Below are 17,271 nucleotides of genomic sequence, written 5' to 3' on the forward strand. Positions count from 1 at the left end.
TGAGGGTGGGATTGTTGTGGAGAGTTGAGGGCAGAGCGTTTGGAGGAAGTATGATTAGAATACGAGAGGGAGATGGTGAAGTTGAGATGGTTGATTCTTGGTGGCAGTTGGAAATAAAAAGGTCCAGAGTTAGCAACTGGCCAGGATGAGGTGTCCAGGAGGAGGAAGAAGGCTTAAAGTGGGAGAAGGGGTCTTAGGTGGGGGTGGAGAGACACAGTCATGGAAGTGAGCTTGGAGGCGACGGAAGAAGAGTTCAGGATCATGGCATTCACGGAACTCATTAAGGTGTGGGTGGTGGGGGATGAAGGTAAGGCCTCTGATGAGGACCAAGTGCTCCATCTCAGAGAGGGGAAGGTTAGAAGGGATAGTAAAGACCAAGCAGGGGTAAGAGGGGTCACCTATCACCTTTTGTCTTTGCGACCACCCTCCCCTCCCATTTTTTTCGGACATTTTTTATGTCTTCCGTAACTTGATGAAGGGCTCAAGCCCGAAACGTCGATTATGTATTTTTACTTTTTCTATATAAAGGACACAGCTTGACCTGCTAGGTTTCTCCAACATTGTGTTTTTAATACAAATGTCAGGCCAACAACCCAGCACTGAGGTCCAAGTTAGTCTTAATTAGCTATGCTGGCCAGGTCATCTTTTGATTTCCCGATTTCTGGTTCTTGAAGTAATTATTAGCTTAACAAATTTTGCCCACAACCCTAGGACAGACATTCCTTCTGTTCCCTGCACCCCTCCCTGCAACTTAGCCGCACTGTTCCCTGCTTTTCCATTTCTGATGAAGGAGCCTTGATCCCAAATGTTAACTCTATTTCTCTCCCCCACTCATGCTACTTGACCTGCTAAGTATATTTGGTGTTTTCTGTTTGTGTTTCAGATTTGCAGCACCCTGTAGTTTTCTGTCCCAAACAACTGAAATGGATCTTGACAATTAAATAGAAATTCCTTCAACTGTTGAAAGATTAATCCATGCAATTATAAAAAATAGGGAGTTGCATTTGAGAGCAAACTGAAGGGGGAAAGAAACCTCAATATTTATGCCTCAGGTCAGTGAACATGAACTTAGCATATAACGTCTTGTTTTGTCTCTACTATGAAGGAGGTTTTACTAAAGAAATTGTCAGAAAAAGGGTGACTTGTTTCACATTCTGCCTCCATTATCATAGAGCAGCACTCCAAGATGCTGTTATCTTGCACTTTTATTGGGTGTGTCTATTTAAACTCATAACACTTGAAGGTTGTAGATATCCAAGCAGCATGCGTCATACCTCTGTACTCAGTACAGCAAGCTACAAGGGCTTTTTTTCCACTTTCAATGAAAAGGAAAAACTGCTAATACTGCAAATCTGAAATTAAAAAAAAAATGTTGGGCACAAACAGTACCTGCAGAGAGGGAAACAGGGTTAACATTTCAGTTCTGATGAAGGGTCACTGACATGGAATTTTAACTCTTTTAACTCCATTTCTCTTTCTACTGAAGTTGCCTGAGCTGTTCGTCAGTGGATGCAAGTGTGTCTTTAATTTGGTAACTGCTTTCCAGTCACGACCAATCAGATTACTGATAATCCAAATATGGATTAGTGCTTTCAAGTAAAATTGATAGGAGACATAAAAGCTGGATATTTGCTTTTCTCACATTCCCCAAAACCCCACTATTCACTTTAATGAACAGCAATATCAGACAACAGATGTATATAAGGAAAACCTGTGATGGAATATTTCTCCAATATTGTCATCAATAGTCCTGTGAGAGTTTTTCTGGTAGTCTGCAGTGGGACTCTTGATGGACTTTTATCCATCAGGAATATCTGTACATTTCATTTGTTATTATGTTGGTTGTCTATAATTTATGAAGCACTTATTCCCACAGATACACTGATCCTGTGACAATAGAGTCAAGCATCCCCGAACCTACTTTCTCTTCTTTCCCCAGTCAAGTTCAAAATGAGGGACTGATGTGGAATCAACAGATAGTCATGATTAAAAATAATTGAATCAATAGCATTGTTCAGTATTGAAGTGGGATTTGTTCCCCATGATGCTTGAGAAGACATCCCATTTACCCACATTAGACTTACATTTGTCCGCCTCTTTCCTATCCATGTAAACAAATGTTATCCTTTTAAACATTTTTAATTTAATTTAGAGTTACAGCATGATGACATGCCCTTTCAGCCCATGAGTCTCTGCTGCCCAAATACAACCACGTGAATACCTACTGCATACGTCTTTGGAATGTGAGAGGAAACCAAAGCACCTGGAGGAAAACATACTAACTCTTTACAGACACACCGATTCGAGCCCAGGTTGTTGTTGCAGTCATACTGTTGTGTTGACCACTACACTAACCATGCCACCCAAACACTAACTGTGCCACCCACAGATAGATATATTATCATTATAACTGTCTTCACCACCTCGCTGACAGCTCATTCCAGATATAAAATTACCAAAAAAGTAATTCCTGAAATCACAGTGGAAAAAATATATATATCACTACTCCTACAGCTTTAATCTCTTCAATTGCTCTTCCTATTGTTTCTAGAGAATGAAATTTTGCAGTTCATTTCCATTGATATCCTTTACGGATGGGCATAATTGGCTCTGACATCATGTTGGCATCATGAGACATTTATTTGAATAGTTTGATGGATCTCCTGCCTTTTTGAACATTGTACACATTTCTAGTGACGCCTACGTGTTGCATCCTTGTGTTCACTTCAGGGGGATATTTTTGCATCTGCCTTCAGAACCATCAAACTAAACATTGCAAAAACACGAAGGGCTCAGACCAGAAACATTGGTTGTCATCGTGAAGAAAGCACGTCAGTGTCTCGATTTCCTCAGTAGTTTGCGGAGGTTTGGCATGGCATCAAAAACCTTGGCAGACTTCTGCAGATGTGTAGTAGAAAGTGTGCTGATCAGCTACGTCACAGGCTGGTATGAGGGCACCAATACCCCTGAGCATAAAGCCCTACAAAAGGTAGTACATTATGGGCAAAACTCCCCACATTGTGAAAATCTACATTGAATGCTTCTGTTGGACAGCAGCAGCAATTATCAGGGATTTACACCACCCAGGACATGCTCTGTTCTCACTACTTCCAGCAGGAAGAGGTCCCAAGGCTCATACCACAAGGTTAAGGAACAGTTGCTGCTCCTCCTCCATGAGATTCCTAAACAACAAACTCAAGGACTCTTATTTTGAACATTATTTATCACTAAATCTTTATTTTGTTTTATTGCAAAGTCAGTTTGTTTACATTTCTTTCTTTTGCCTATGTATCTTTTCTTCAATATAATTTTTTGAACTCCCGATAAGTAGAAATTCTGCCTGGCCTGTAGGAAATTGTGTGTGATATCATGTATGTACTCTTACAATAAATCTGAATTTTGAACTTTGAACTTCCGAATAGCACAGCATCGAAATCTGGAAAATGTATAATTGGAGCATCATCACTGGATCTTAATTCTAAAGTTCTCTACCTAACTGCAGTGTTGGGGTTGAAGGACATCAGCAGGTCAAGACCGAAGTCTCAGGAGCAACTAACAAATAAAAGCTGGATTAGCCAAAATGCCCAGATTTTTTTTTTCACACTATAAACCATAGTGACCAAAATACATACAGACATTTTTTCTCTTGAATATATAGTGTCATTTTCTCCCCTTTTTCCCCCCTCCCTTCCCTCCCTCCCACACCCCCCTTCCCATTTATTTAAAGTTCAATCTATAAGATACATTAAACCCGTTAAACAAAGTCGTCACTTAATAAAGATAAACAGAAATTTTTCTTTTACTTTTATGTACTGAGTCAGTTCATTTCGTCGTCTTCTCCTTCTGTCATTTTAGGTGGTGGAGGTTCGTGGTAGGATTTCTCTATTGTGTTTCATGTACGGCTCCCATATTTGTTCGAATATTGCGATGTTATTTCTTAAATTATATGTTGAGGAAAATGAATAAATGAAGAAAGATTCTCAGATTTCCCAGCATTCATCTTGGTACTTTAATTTCTGAAGAAGTTAAGCAGCAAATAATAGCATAAATTCCATTCACATCGATGAATAAAAAATAACCAGTTGCATTTAAATAGCTCCCTTGAGAAAGTTAAATTGTCAACAGTCATTTCTTTCTCGTATTTATCAGTGTCTGTGATGTATACAATTGTTTTCCGATTATTTCACCCATCACCCTTCACTAAACAACACCAATGATAGTCTACCAGAAAAAAGGATTATAAATTGCCTAATTTTACAAAAATGACAAGAAACACAAAATAAGGAATAAGATTGGAATCACAAAACAATATTGCACAGGAGACATAATCATCCAATATGCTTCAGGTGACTCTTATATTGCTGCTTCATTTATGCCAACAAATATCACACCTTATCCTGCTCTGCATCAAAATTAATCAGTTGTGAGTCTTTCCATTGGACTAGTCGGTCATCTCTGGATTTTAAATTAATCGTATTTTGTAAAAGATAGCCATTTCTACAAAAAAAAACTTGCACGCATTCCAGAACAGTAAATGAAAAAGCATCTTATAGACCTTGTAAAAAAAAAATGTTGTCACTAACAGTAATTTTTTTTAAAGTACATTGTTATTTGGGAAATAACCTGGCATTGTCTGTAAGGAGGTTTGAACGTTCTTCCCATGACCTGCAGGTACTCTGGTTTCCCCCCACTCTCGAAAACATACGAGGTTGATAAGCTAATTGGGTGTAATTGGGAGGCATGGGTTCCATGGACCGGAAGATCCTTTGGCTGTGTTGTACTGTTAAAAAGAATTAACTTGAGGCCAAATATCTATTGTGTTTGCTACTCAGGTCTTGTTCTCCTTCTTCTGTCTTCAAGATGAGTCATCCTGACTCATTTGCAGGTCTTCCTACCTTGGCTGAGTTTTCCTACTTATTCTCGGAGTCTGGAACTACCTAAATGTCCAGCCCCCTTTCTATTGACAGAATGCTCTAATATTTTTTTTAAGAATCTCTATTTCTCTGGAGATTCACAGTGTGGCAAATTTGTTCCCAGCTGGCAATATGACACCTCCATACATAATTTGATGGAAACCAAGAGGAAATACTGTAATGTTTGTAATGTTCAAACAAATAGAGGGTGAAGAAGAATCTGGCAGTATTAACAATTAAAGAGAGAGATGTAAGATCAGGGAAAAATAGCCAAGATCAATGACAAAAATTTGTTAAAATAAAAGCCAATGAGAAAGACGAGCCATGCTGTCTATCACGTCTAGTTGATATTCTCTTTTAAGATCGTGTTAAATTTCATACACATTCTGCTATCCTGTCCTGTCTGTCATTTAAAATCTGAACAGATCAGATAAACTGAAGATACAGCAGCAAACAACCTGGTATTGTTTCCCAGGCAACAAGTAGAATAGAAGCAAGAACAGTAGACTGGATAACCTTGAGTTAAAATACAGTATTAATGATCAGTGAAATTATGGGCGTGGCATGAAACAAAGCACTAAAAAGGCAATTCGTAAAGAAGATAAATGATCTTATAAACTGTATTATTTACACCTAATAATAATGGTATATGAATTAATGACACCTATTAAGATAGAATCCTTTGAAATCTGATACCACAAGCATATTAAATTTTATATAATACTATTTAATAGGTTTTGAACAATGGTTTATCAATCTAAGACATGGCACACTATGCCACAGATGTTTATACATAAGACCAAGAAATTATTAAGCTAAATATTACATTTTATACCTGCATTAAAGCAAGGACATAACCAAGAAGATGGTAGGTCCACTAGAAGAAAAAGGAGGGTAGTGATGCCAGAGCCTTAAGAAATGGCTGACTATTCACCAAAGAGAATGGCATGGAGGATAATGAGGTCAGTGTGGGCTATCAAGAATGAGGAGATATTGAGTCCATTGAACAATATTAAGGTGGATAAGTCCCCAAGATCTGATAAAATCTATCCAAGGTTTTTGTGAGAGACAAGAAAGAATTTTTCTGCATTCTTGACAGAGTCATATGGGAAATTACTCTGATCAAAAAGGACAACAGGAATAATCTAGCAAATTATAGGTTGGAGAACCTCAATGGTGGGGAAGGATGGACATAGAAAGGATTCTCTGGGAAAGCATGCCCTGATTAAGATGATCAGTATGGCTTTGTGTAGGGCAGGTCATGTTTGAGTTTTTTTTGAGGTGACAAAGATAATTTATGAGATAAGGGCAGGGGATGGATTTTAAGGCATTTGTCAAAATCCCTCTTGGTAGTCTGATTCAGAAAATTAAGGCACATGGGATCCACATGGACTGTAGATTGCATTAAAAACTGGGTTGGCCATATTTTGGAGGGGTTTTTCTCTGAATGAAAGTCTATGTCTAGTGATGTACTACACAGATCAGTGCTGGAAACTCTGTTGTTAGGTATGATTTGGTCAAAACTGTAGATGGGGTTTGCTTATAACACAAAAATTGGTGGAAATGTAAATAGTGAAGAAGGCTGTTAAAGAATACAATAGAATAAAGATCAGTTGGAGATATTGGAAGATAAATGACAAATAGCGTTTTAAACCTAACAAGTGTTGCACTTTAGGAGGTCAAAGGGCATATGCTGTAAAAGGAAGGACACGTAGGATTATTGATGTGAAACATAAAAGTCTGCAGAAGCTGTGATTGTCGTAAAAGCACAGATTTGCTGGAGGAACTCGGTGGGTCTCATGGTGTCCATAGGAGGTAAAGCAATATCACCTACATTTCTGGCTTGAGCCCAAGTCCCTCCAGCATTTTTGTGTTTTTTCTAGGAGTGGGATCTTGGGGTAAACGTCAATAGCTCCCTGAAAGTAGCAATACAAATACACAGGATGATAAGGAAGGTATATGACATACTTGTCTTCCCAGTTGAGGTATGATGTATAAAAGGCACTATGACCATTTCCACAGAATAATATCACACTGCATAAGCTCAAAGCAACCACAATATACTGTAACTGCAACCAAAATTAAAAATTAAGTTGTAAGTAGTAAGGGATAAAGTCAGGTTAAATGAGATGCAAAGAACTGAGGTGTAGGATACACAGTAATATAGAGTATGCACAGATTAGGGAATAGATAAGAGGCTGAGGAATTATTGGTGCCCTTAAGAGAGCATTAAACACCAGCAGTGTGATGGGCACATTAAACTTTAATGTATGGCCTCATCCCCACGAAATGTGCAACATATGAGTCGTGACGCATTGAGAAAGAGGGAGAGGGAGGGGAGGGGAAGGGAAAACAAATCTTAGGCATGGCAACAAGGACTCATTCACATCGTAAGAGGCTGGAAGTGAGAATCAGCAGAATAAGATGGAATATGCCGTGTATTCCTCTTTATTAAAGCTTTAACATACACAGATTGAAGTCACTTCGTTTATTCCGAAATAGCACCCACCGAAAGTTAAAAAAAAACAATGACATTACACAGACATGCATGTTCACGTAACACTCTTCGCCCATGAAATGAATTTGTGCTCACTTTATAATTTTAAGTACAAATTACTTTATACCATGAGTCCATATTTTAAAATTACAATAAAGCTCAACTTAAATCAGTTAACTACAGCGAATCTTAAACACAACTTCAAGTAGGGATCTAGGTCATTTTGGGGCCGGACATTTTGGCACTAACAGTTAGGTGGATTTCACCACAGGGATAAGGGGAGTGTGGAGATGTCACCACGGGGAGAGGGGAGTGCGGAAATGTTACCATGGCTGAGGGGAGTGCAGGGATGTTATCCCATTATATTTACTTAAAACTATAATAAATTAATAATTTTATATATATTATATGTAATTTAAAATATAATAAATTAAATGCCACATCTGTCACCAAATGCAAGCACCAAAATATTCAGCACCAAATATCCAGTGCCAAACTGCAGACGTCAAAATGTCCAAAGTTCTACAAAAGTCTTGTTTTTTTTCCCCAAAATGTCTGGCATCAAAATGCAAGTGTTAAAATATCCAGCACCAAACTGTGGATGCCAAAATGTCCGATTCCCCTTAACTAGTAACATTAAACTATAAGCAATCGAACTTGAAATGTACTAAACTGGAAAAACACACAGTCTTTATGTCACTGCACATAGTCTTTGAGGTGTGCTGGAGGGTGTTTTTCTCTTTTGGACCTCTGTGGGGATGAAGAACACAGAATAGGAGCATTAACGTGACTTTTCTCGAACAGATAAGCATCTTATCGCTGGCTAACCCTACTGAATGTGTATCAAGCGCTTGGCTAGAAGCTTGCCTCTGGGCAGACACCGGCGATGGTGTCTCACCAACAGATAATTGGGTTATCCCTAAGGAAATAGGAAATTTGGCTGGTTTATGCCAAAGGAGAAATGTCAGGGGGATCATCTGAAATTGGCACTGAAATGGGGTCCTCAATTGCTCTTAACTGGTCGATGTGTCGTTTCCATATCATGTCACCAACTAACACAGAATACGAACATGGACTTAATTTCTTGAGAAGAATATGTCTTATCTAGGTTTCTTTTCTCTCCCTGTAATCTTATTTTAATACTTGTTCTCCGATCTCCAGAGATCTGTTGGCTTACTCGGGGAAGTCGATATTTGAATATGGTCCAATGTTTGGGTGCACCACACCAAGTTGGGTTCTCAGGTTGAATTCTAATATCAGTTCTGCAGGTGTGCGGTTTGTAGTTGAGTGCGCTGCTGTTCTATATAACAGAAAGTCTGTAATCTTGTGGTTCTATAATGCTTTTGATGAACTCTTTGCTTTCATCGCAAGGTCAGAACGAAGCACTCAGCTTCCCCATTTATACTCAGAAGGTCGGGTGCAGATAATACGTGTCTCATGGTTATTTCACAGGAACTGCTAAAAGGCGTCTGATACAAATTGAGGTCCATTGTCAGAAACCAGTCATGATCTGCGAACACACCTTGTAGTCTCTCTATTGTCTTTTCAACTGTGTTGATCGCATCCATCACCCAATAGGCCATTTGGAGTGTGAATCGACAATAATCCGAAACGTTTCCCCCATAAATGAACTAGCGAAATCAATATAAATTCAGTGCCATGGTTGGTATGACCATTTCCGTGGGTTCGCTTCGGCTTCTGGTGCTTTCAGTTGCATTTCTTGACAGATGTGACATCTCTGAACCGTCTGTTCAATGTCTATGTCGATCAATGGCAATCAGACGTGCATATATGCCAAAGCCTTCATCAGGACCATTCCTGGGTGATGTGTAAAGCATCTTTAGAATAGCCTCATGCCATTTTTTGGGGATGATAGTTCTTGTGTCCCCGTTTCCCCCCCACCCACCCCCCACCCACCCCCCACCCCCCACAGCAGACAATCTTTTTCGATTGAGATTTAGTTCCAACAAGTAGAGAAAGCTTTCAAGTCGGGGTAATACTGTCAGCCTCGGGCCAACCATTCAAGGTAAAGTACAAAATCTTTGATAGTGCAGCCTCTTTTCTTACTTCTTTGTTGGTCGCTTTAGCTGTAATAGGCCATCCAATTAATGTTCCCTTCTGTCTGTTCTGTTGCAGGCAGAGGTAAGCGTGATAATGCACCAGTATGATCATTCTTGCCTGCAGGATGATGCTTTAAGTCATAATCATACACAGCAAGCTCCATCGCCCATCGTTGAATTCTTGCAGCTGCTTGCACAGGAATATCTTTCTTGGGGCCTAAGATCAAATTTAATGGTTTATTGTCAGTCACTAAGGTAAATTTCCTACCATGTAGGTATTGATGAAATCATTAGACCAAATATCATGCCCAATCCTTCTTTCTCCAGTTGCACATAGTTTCATTCACAGGGCGTCAAACTGAGAAGCAACAGGTTGTTCTCTCCCTTCTGTGACTTGTGCCAATACCACACCTAAATCAACAGCCAGGGTCATTTCCTTGTATGGATCATAGTGAATGAGAACATTGTCACTTGAAGTCAGCAGTTTCTTCAAGCGATTGAAAGCTTTGTCAATCTCAGCATTCCAGCACCATTTCTGGTCTTGTCTAAACAGTTTGTTGACAGGTTGCACAGAGTTGACATGTTGGGTATGTGCTTCCAGTAATAGTTAACCAAACCTAAGAATGATTTCAGTTCAATTCGATGGACAGGGTGCACTGCAAACAGCTTCGGTGCCAGCTGCATTCATCCTGACTCCTTCATGGTCAATCATAAATCCAAAATATGTTCCTGAAGGTACCATAAAAACACACTTGCCTTGACGCTGTCAGAATTTAGCTTGTTCTAACCTGGCTAGGACCTTTTCTAGGTTTGCTAGATGCTCTGTGTCATCTCGACCCGTAATGATGATGTCATCTAGGTAACATCCAACATTCAGTCCATGCAGTAATTTGTCCATAACAACTTGAAATATCGCTGGGGCTGATGATACAGCATCATGGTATAAGTGAACAACCCCAGGTGAGTGTAGATGGGATCTAAATTGACTTGTTGATAAAGTTGTGATAAGTCATTTCGTGAATTTTTTTTAACCACCATTCAGAACTTTAAATAATTCCTCTGATCTTGGAATTGGATGTCCAGGGACTTGCAAGGCTTGATTAATTGTCACCTTGTGGTCACCACAAATTCAAATGTCAGCATTGGATTTCTGACTGGTACAATAGGAGCTTCCCAGTCACTGTACTGAGGCTTCTCGATTATTCCTTAACTTTCTAATTTGTTGAGTTCTGTTTCAAATCTTTTCTCGATAGCAAAAGGTACTGTCCTTGGCTTAAAGAACTTGGGTTTGGCATCTGGTTTCAACTTTAATTTGGCTTGGACTCCCTGAATTTTACCCAGGTTCTTCTCAAATACTTCTGAATCACCTGCTTCAACTTTGAGTTTTTATTATTAACAGTCTGTACCTTCCTAACTGCACCAATTGCCTTCCAATTAAGTTGGATGTAAGACAACCAATTCATTCCAAACAAGGCGGGTTCTTCTGTATCCACAATACAGAAAGGTAATCCTTTCTTCTGTGTGTCCATCATAATCGATGTCAACTTTACATTTTCCTAGCACTTTAACTCTCTCCTGTGACCCTTTTTTCCCCTACACCCTTTCCTGTATCCACCCAGTATCCCTCCTCACCCTCATTGATGCTGTCCCCTACCTCCTTTCTCCACCTATCATCTCCTGCCTTTGCCCCCCTAACTCTTTTGTTCAAATGCTTGCCAGCATTTTCTCATGCTTTGATGAAGGGCTTAAGCCCGAAACTTTGGTGATGTATCTTTGTCTTTGGTAGATAAAGGACACTGTTTGACCTGCTGGGCTTCTCCAGCATTTTGTGTTTTTTTACTACAACCACAGTGACTACAGAATTTTGTTTTTACTTCTCTCCTATGACAGTCTTTAAACCACTGTCGGACTGTTCCATTTTGAGTTTGGGAAGCAATTTGCCCCTCAGATATTTCGGCATTAGTGACACTGCGGCCCCTGGGTCATGTTCCATCTGAAGAAGTTCATTGTTCACTTTTATCCGAACGAGAATTTCTGACTTGCGATCCATAGCACTACAGATATTACATTAATGCCAATGTACTGTCATCCATGGAGCCACTTTCATACTCTGACTCACTGCCAGAATTTTCGTCATTTTCGATGATGTTTTCAACTTTGGAATATTGTTTTCTTGGTGTTTCTTCCTTCTGTGTCCCTCTTTCTCTCTCTTTTCTTTCTGTCTTGGACACTTGGACTTGATGTGTCACATGAATTACAATTAGTCTTCCTGTAATAACAGTCATCAGGGCTGTGGTTACCTCTCCCACAGCGAAAATGTTCTCATCGGTCTATTTTCTTTGCTGTGTGATCCCCATGTAAGACTTCATTGTGAAGCCCAGTGCTGTCTCAAAGACAGACTTAATGTCCACATCTTTTCTGTGCTCAATAAACCTTGATAGGCATGGCAGTCAGCCAAGCCAATTACCAACATATCTCTCAAGGACTCATCCAAAAAGCTACCAAAAACATGTGTCCGACAATTTAGTTAGATGTTGGTCTTGCGGATTCACCAGTCTTTTGCTTTCTGGTATAGAAGTTGTATCTTTTTGCCATTACTATGAGCTTTGAGGACAGATGGTCTCCGACCAGGTCACATAACTCTTTATAAGTCTTGGTATATGGTTTTGAGAGGTATTAATAGAGTCTTGATAAGACCGTATGTTCAGCTCCCACCTCGCTCAAAAACAACACCTGATTCTTATTGCAAGTGTCAGTATCTTTTATATCATGGGCAAGGGAATACCCGTAAAACTTATCGATGTAATCAGACAAATCCTTAGTCTCTTTACATTCACCAAAATGTCCTTCTGCCATTTTCATTATTTAATATTCAATCACAAGGTAAATCTGTATCCAAGTACAGTTCAGTTTTACTTGTTCGTTGCCTTTGTCGGAAATTTTAAATGCTGACAAACACATCCTATTTTCTAGCTACTGCTCGACGGCTGCCATTTTCACAACAAAATTCCTACCTCCGATGTCTTCTTTATGCATCCCTTGGATTCCGTCGTCCAGAATGTAGACTTGTCCGTTTTAATCCTTGTTGCCAATTCTGTCATGTATTCCTCTTTATTAAAGTTTTAACATATACAGATTGTAGTCACTTTGTTTATTCCAAAATGGCGCCCAGCAAAACACAAGGTAAAATATAACATGACATCATGCAGACATACGCATTCACATAACAGAATGGAGCAAGGATTAATCCGAGGGTCCAGACAAAATGTGGCTGGGGGGATGGGTTGATTATTAATCAGAATGTGGAGGCAACCAGCTTAGTGAATTCTTTTTCAGCAACTGGGCTATGGACTGGTACAGATATGTTAATCACTCAAGCTGATCTATCCTTGGAGGCATTATCAGTAAAGAGAATCGGTGGCTCAGTGGTTGTGACTAGTAGCAGAGGGCAGGGAATTATGTCATTGGGTTGTGGGAGGATTTGAGTGAAGATTAAGTATCAGGAAAAAGTACTGGCTGCTCTCCTGTGAATGGGTGAAATGGGTAGTTGGGGTGTGAGGAAAGAGAGACAGAGAGGATGGAGGGGGAGGGGGTGGAGAGAGAGAGAGAGAGAGAGAGAGCATGAGTCTGGGCTCTTCCTTAACTAAGTAAGTCAGAATAAAAGTACAAACCACTGGAAAAGTCCCCAGTATTCAATATATGTTATGTTCATAGAAATCAAGTGGAGTAAATTTTCACCACTCAATTCAGATTTTTTTTAAAGATGGAAAACTGAGCAATGTTAGGAAACCAAGCAAGTAGCTTTGTCATAAAGGATTATTGATAGCATCAAAAATACTACAATTCCATAGGTCACATGTGCAGTTTTAAGATCATTAGCCAAGGAAGAAACAAATTTTCTTAGACAGACTGTGGTAAATTTTACTGGTTTCTAGGATTAATTTAACAGAATTTGCACATGATGAGATGGAGTTAGCCTGCCAAGTATTCCCCAGAGCTTAAAAGAATGACATTATCTTATTGAAACATGTTTAATAGTGTTCAGAATCTATATTCTCTGACTAGAGAGTGTAGAATTTGGAGTCATAATCTTAGAATAAGAACACAGGGCTGGAGAAATTCAGCAGGTCAAACAGTGTACTTTATTCTTCTTTCTTTGGCTTGGCTTCGCGGACGAAGATTTATGGAGGGGGTAAAAAGTCCACGTCAGCTGCAGGCTCGTTTGTGGCTGACCAGTCCGATGCGGGACAGGCAGACACGATTGCAGCGGTTGCAAGGGAAAATTGGTTGGTTGGGGTTGGGTGTTGGGTTTTTCCTCCTTTGCCTTTTGTCAGTGAGGTGGGCTCTGCGGTCTTCTTCAAAGGAGGCTGCTGCCCGCCAAACTGTGAGGCGCCAAGATGCACGGTTTGAGGCGTTATCAGCCCACTGGCGGTGGTCAATGTGGCAGGCACCAAGAGATTTCTTTAGGCAGTCCTTGTACCTTTTCTTTGGTGCACCTCTGTCACGGTGGCCAGTGGAGAGCTCGCCATATAATACGATCTTGGGAAGGCGATGGTCCTCCATTCTGGAGACGTGACCCATCCAGCGCAGCTGGATCTTCAGCAGCGTGGACTCGATGCTGTCGACCTCTGCCATCTCGAGTACCTCGACGTTAGGGGTGTGAGCGCTCCAATGGATGTTGAGGATGGAGCGGAGACAACGCTGGTGGAAGCGTTCTAGGAGCCGTAGGTGGTGCCGGTAGAGGACCCATGATTCGGAGCCGAACAGGAGTGTGGGTATGACAATGGCTCTGTATACGCTTATCTTTGTGAGGTTTTTCAGTTGGTTGTTTTTCCAGACTCTTTTGTGTAGTCTTCCAAAAGCGCTATTTGCCTTGGCGAGTCTGTTGTCTATCTCATTGTCGATCCTTGCATCTGATGAAATGGTGCAGCCGAGATAGGTAAACTGGTTGACCGTTTTGAGTTTTGTGTGCCCGATGGAGATGTGGGGGGGCTGGTAGTCATGGTGGGGAGCTGGCTGATGGAGGACCTCAGTTTTCTTCAGGCTGACTTCCAGGCCAAACATTTTGGCAGTTTCCGCAAAGCAGGACGTCAAGCGCTGAAGAGCTGGCTCTGAATGGGCAACTAAAGCGGCATCATCTGCAAAGAGTAGTTCACGGACAAGTTTCTCTTGTGTCTTGGTGTGAGCTTGCAGGCGCCTCAGATTGAAGAGACTGCCATCCGTGCGGTACCGGATGTAAACAGCGTCTTCATTGTTGGGGTCTTTCATGGCTTGGTTCAGCATCATGCTGAAGAAGATTGAAAAGAGGGTTGGTGCGAGAACACAGCCTTGCTTCACGCCATTGTTAATGGAGAAGGGTTCAGAGAGCTCATTGCTGTATCTGACCCGACCTTGTTGGTTTTCGTGCAGTTGGATAATCATGTTGAGGAACTTTGGGGGACATCCGATGCGCTCTAGTATTTGCCAAAGCCCTTTCCTGCTCACGGTGTCGAAGGCTTTGGTGAGGTCAACAAAGGTGATGTAGAGTCCTTTGTTTTGTTCTCTGCACTTTTCTTGGAGCTGTCTGAGGGCAAAGACCATGTCAGTGGTTCCTCTGTTTGCGCGAAAGCCGCACTGTGATTCTGGGAGAATATTCTCAGCGACACTAGGTATTATTCTATTTAGTAGAATCCTAGCGAAGATTTTGCCTGCAATGGAGAGCAACGTGATTCCCCTGTAGTTTGAGCAGTCTGATTTCTCGCCTTTGTTTTTGTACAGGGTGATGATGGTGGCATCACGAAGATCCTGAGGCAGTTTACCTTGGTCCCAACAAAGCTTGAAAAACTCATGCAGTTTGGCATGCAGAGTTTTGCCGCCAGCCTTCCAGACTTCTGGGGGGATTCCATCCATACCTGCTGCTTTGCCACTTTTCAGTTGTTCGATTGCCTTATATGTCTCATCCAGGGTGGGAACCTCATCCAGCTCTAGCCTTTGGGGCTGTTGAGGGAGCTGGAGCAGCAAAGATAAAGATACATAACCAATGTTTCAGGCTTGAGGCCTTCATCAAGGTATATCTCCAGCCCAAATAAATTAAATTTGTTCCTATTAACCATGTAAAGCTTAAAAATCTTTACACTTCTTTTCACATCCTTCAATATTTCCAGGGCTATTGATCCGTGTGATTCTCCAAGTATGATCAGGTTCTAAAAGCAGCAAGTTCAGCTGAACATGGATGTACACAGCTTTTTTTTTTCCCAATGGATTTTAATGGATATCTGGCAAAACAACTCATTTCTGTCAGTCCACATCAGTCAAACTAGTTCGAAGTTCAAACTCATTCTTAAGTGTAATGATATGTAAGAGAATGGCAGCATCATTCATCTAAACCTCGTCTCTGATGCGATGTCTCTTTTGCTGGGGTTGTCAATGTAATTCCTCATCTTTAACAAGACCCATAGAGTCATATTGATTCACATTGCTTCTGTGTCCCCAAAGTGTTAAAACTGAATTAAAAAGTTTCAAAATATAGTTTTTGATCATCTTTCTAAGAAATAATTTGAAACGAGAGATGCTTTTAATATTTTTAAGTAAGTTGCACAGTCATGCTTACCGCAAAGTTATCTATTTGAAAATTGCTTAATACAGAGAGCGGTGGGAGTGGGGAACAAGCTGCCAGCTGAAGTGGTGAATGTGGGCTTGATTTTAACATTTAAGAGGATTTTGGACAGGTACATGGATGGGAAGGGTATGGGCTGGGTGCAGGTCAGTGGGACTGGGCACAATAATAGTTTGGCATGGACTTGAAAGGCCAAAGGGCCTGTTTACTATGTTGTAATGTCTATGTCTATGTTAAATGGATGTTGTTTCTTTCTCTAGAGAATGAACTGTTCACAGTTTGTTGCCATGTGTGGTTAATTGAGAAATACCTCACTGCACCAAATCCTTTGAACTCTGTCAACAAATCTCCCTCAGAAACAAGGATAATTTCAAATCCAGTTTTCTTTTTGTATTCTGAAGTAATTGAGGAGATTAATGTGGACACTGCTATCTATTGCACAGATAGGTAGAAGATGCCTGATGAGGCAAGTAAGAGTAACTGAACAGAGAAATTGTTTTAATCTCACAACAGAAAATCCATTGAAGATGTCTATGCCTTGAGAAGGCAACCAATATCATAAAGGATTCCCATCACCTTGGTCACTATCTCTTCTCACTGCCACCTTAGGGCAAAAGGTACAGAAGCCTGAGGTCCATCAGCTTTAAGTTCAAGAACATTTTTTTTTTGCAACAACTATCAGCTTTTTCAAACTCTTGAACTACCTGAATTGGAAACAACTCTGGGACCACTAAAAGATCTGCAAACTGCTCTGTTAAAACCTCACCTTTTTCACACTAATTACAATTGTGAATATTTATATACCTACCATTTTATATTTATAATCTTTTTCATTAGTACATTATAGTAACCTAATTTATACTTTTTTTATTGTTGATATACCTGTATAAATAGTTTGGTGCATCTGTTCACAACACTGTTACACTACCAGAGATCAGGAGCAGGATTCAAATCCCATGCTGTATGTTCTCCCCATGTCTGCATATGTTTACCCCTGGGGCTCCAGTTTCCTCCCACCCTTCAAAACATACCAGGGATTGTAGGTTAATTGGATATAATTGGATAGCATGAGCTCGTAGGCTGAAAGGGCCTATTATCGTGCTGTATATCTAAATTTAAATTTATGTTTTGGACAATAAATTATTTCATGTCATATCTTATCAAATCTCTTTTTTTTAAACTTTATTTAAAATTTTATGACATGAA

General features: G+C 40.3%; 1 protein-coding gene across 5 annotated transcripts in view; it reads right to left on the reverse strand.

Annotated features, from left to right (window-relative positions):
* c4h2orf76 (chromosome 4 C2orf76 homolog) overlaps nt 1-17,271 on the reverse strand; it is a 111,690-nt gene that overhangs the window by 25,226 nt on the left and 69,193 nt on the right. The window contains exons 7-8 of one of the 5 annotated variants that reach the window (XR_011356734.1): nt 12,485-12,579; nt 8,075-8,160 (exon numbers count right to left, since the gene is read on the reverse strand). The exons of 1 other annotated variant lie outside the window; for it this stretch is intronic. Coding sequence is in view for 3 of the 4 variants with exons in the window: in XM_069935236.1 (XP_069791337.1) it covers nt 8,052-8,160 (109 nt within the window). In the remaining variant the exon portion in view is untranslated. Of the gene's footprint in view, nt 1-3,724; nt 3,937-3,994; nt 4,017-5,697; nt 8,161-12,484; nt 12,580-17,271 lie in introns of those variants that run through there. 3 more of the 5 variants (XM_069935237.1, XM_069935242.1, XM_069935236.1) reach the window with 3 other exon arrangements.

Source organism: Narcine bancroftii, chromosome 4 (genome assembly GCF_036971445.1).
Source record: "Narcine bancroftii isolate sNarBan1 chromosome 4, sNarBan1.hap1, whole genome shotgun sequence".
Lineage (NCBI taxonomy): Eukaryota > Metazoa > Chordata > Chondrichthyes > Torpediniformes > Narcinidae > Narcine > Narcine bancroftii.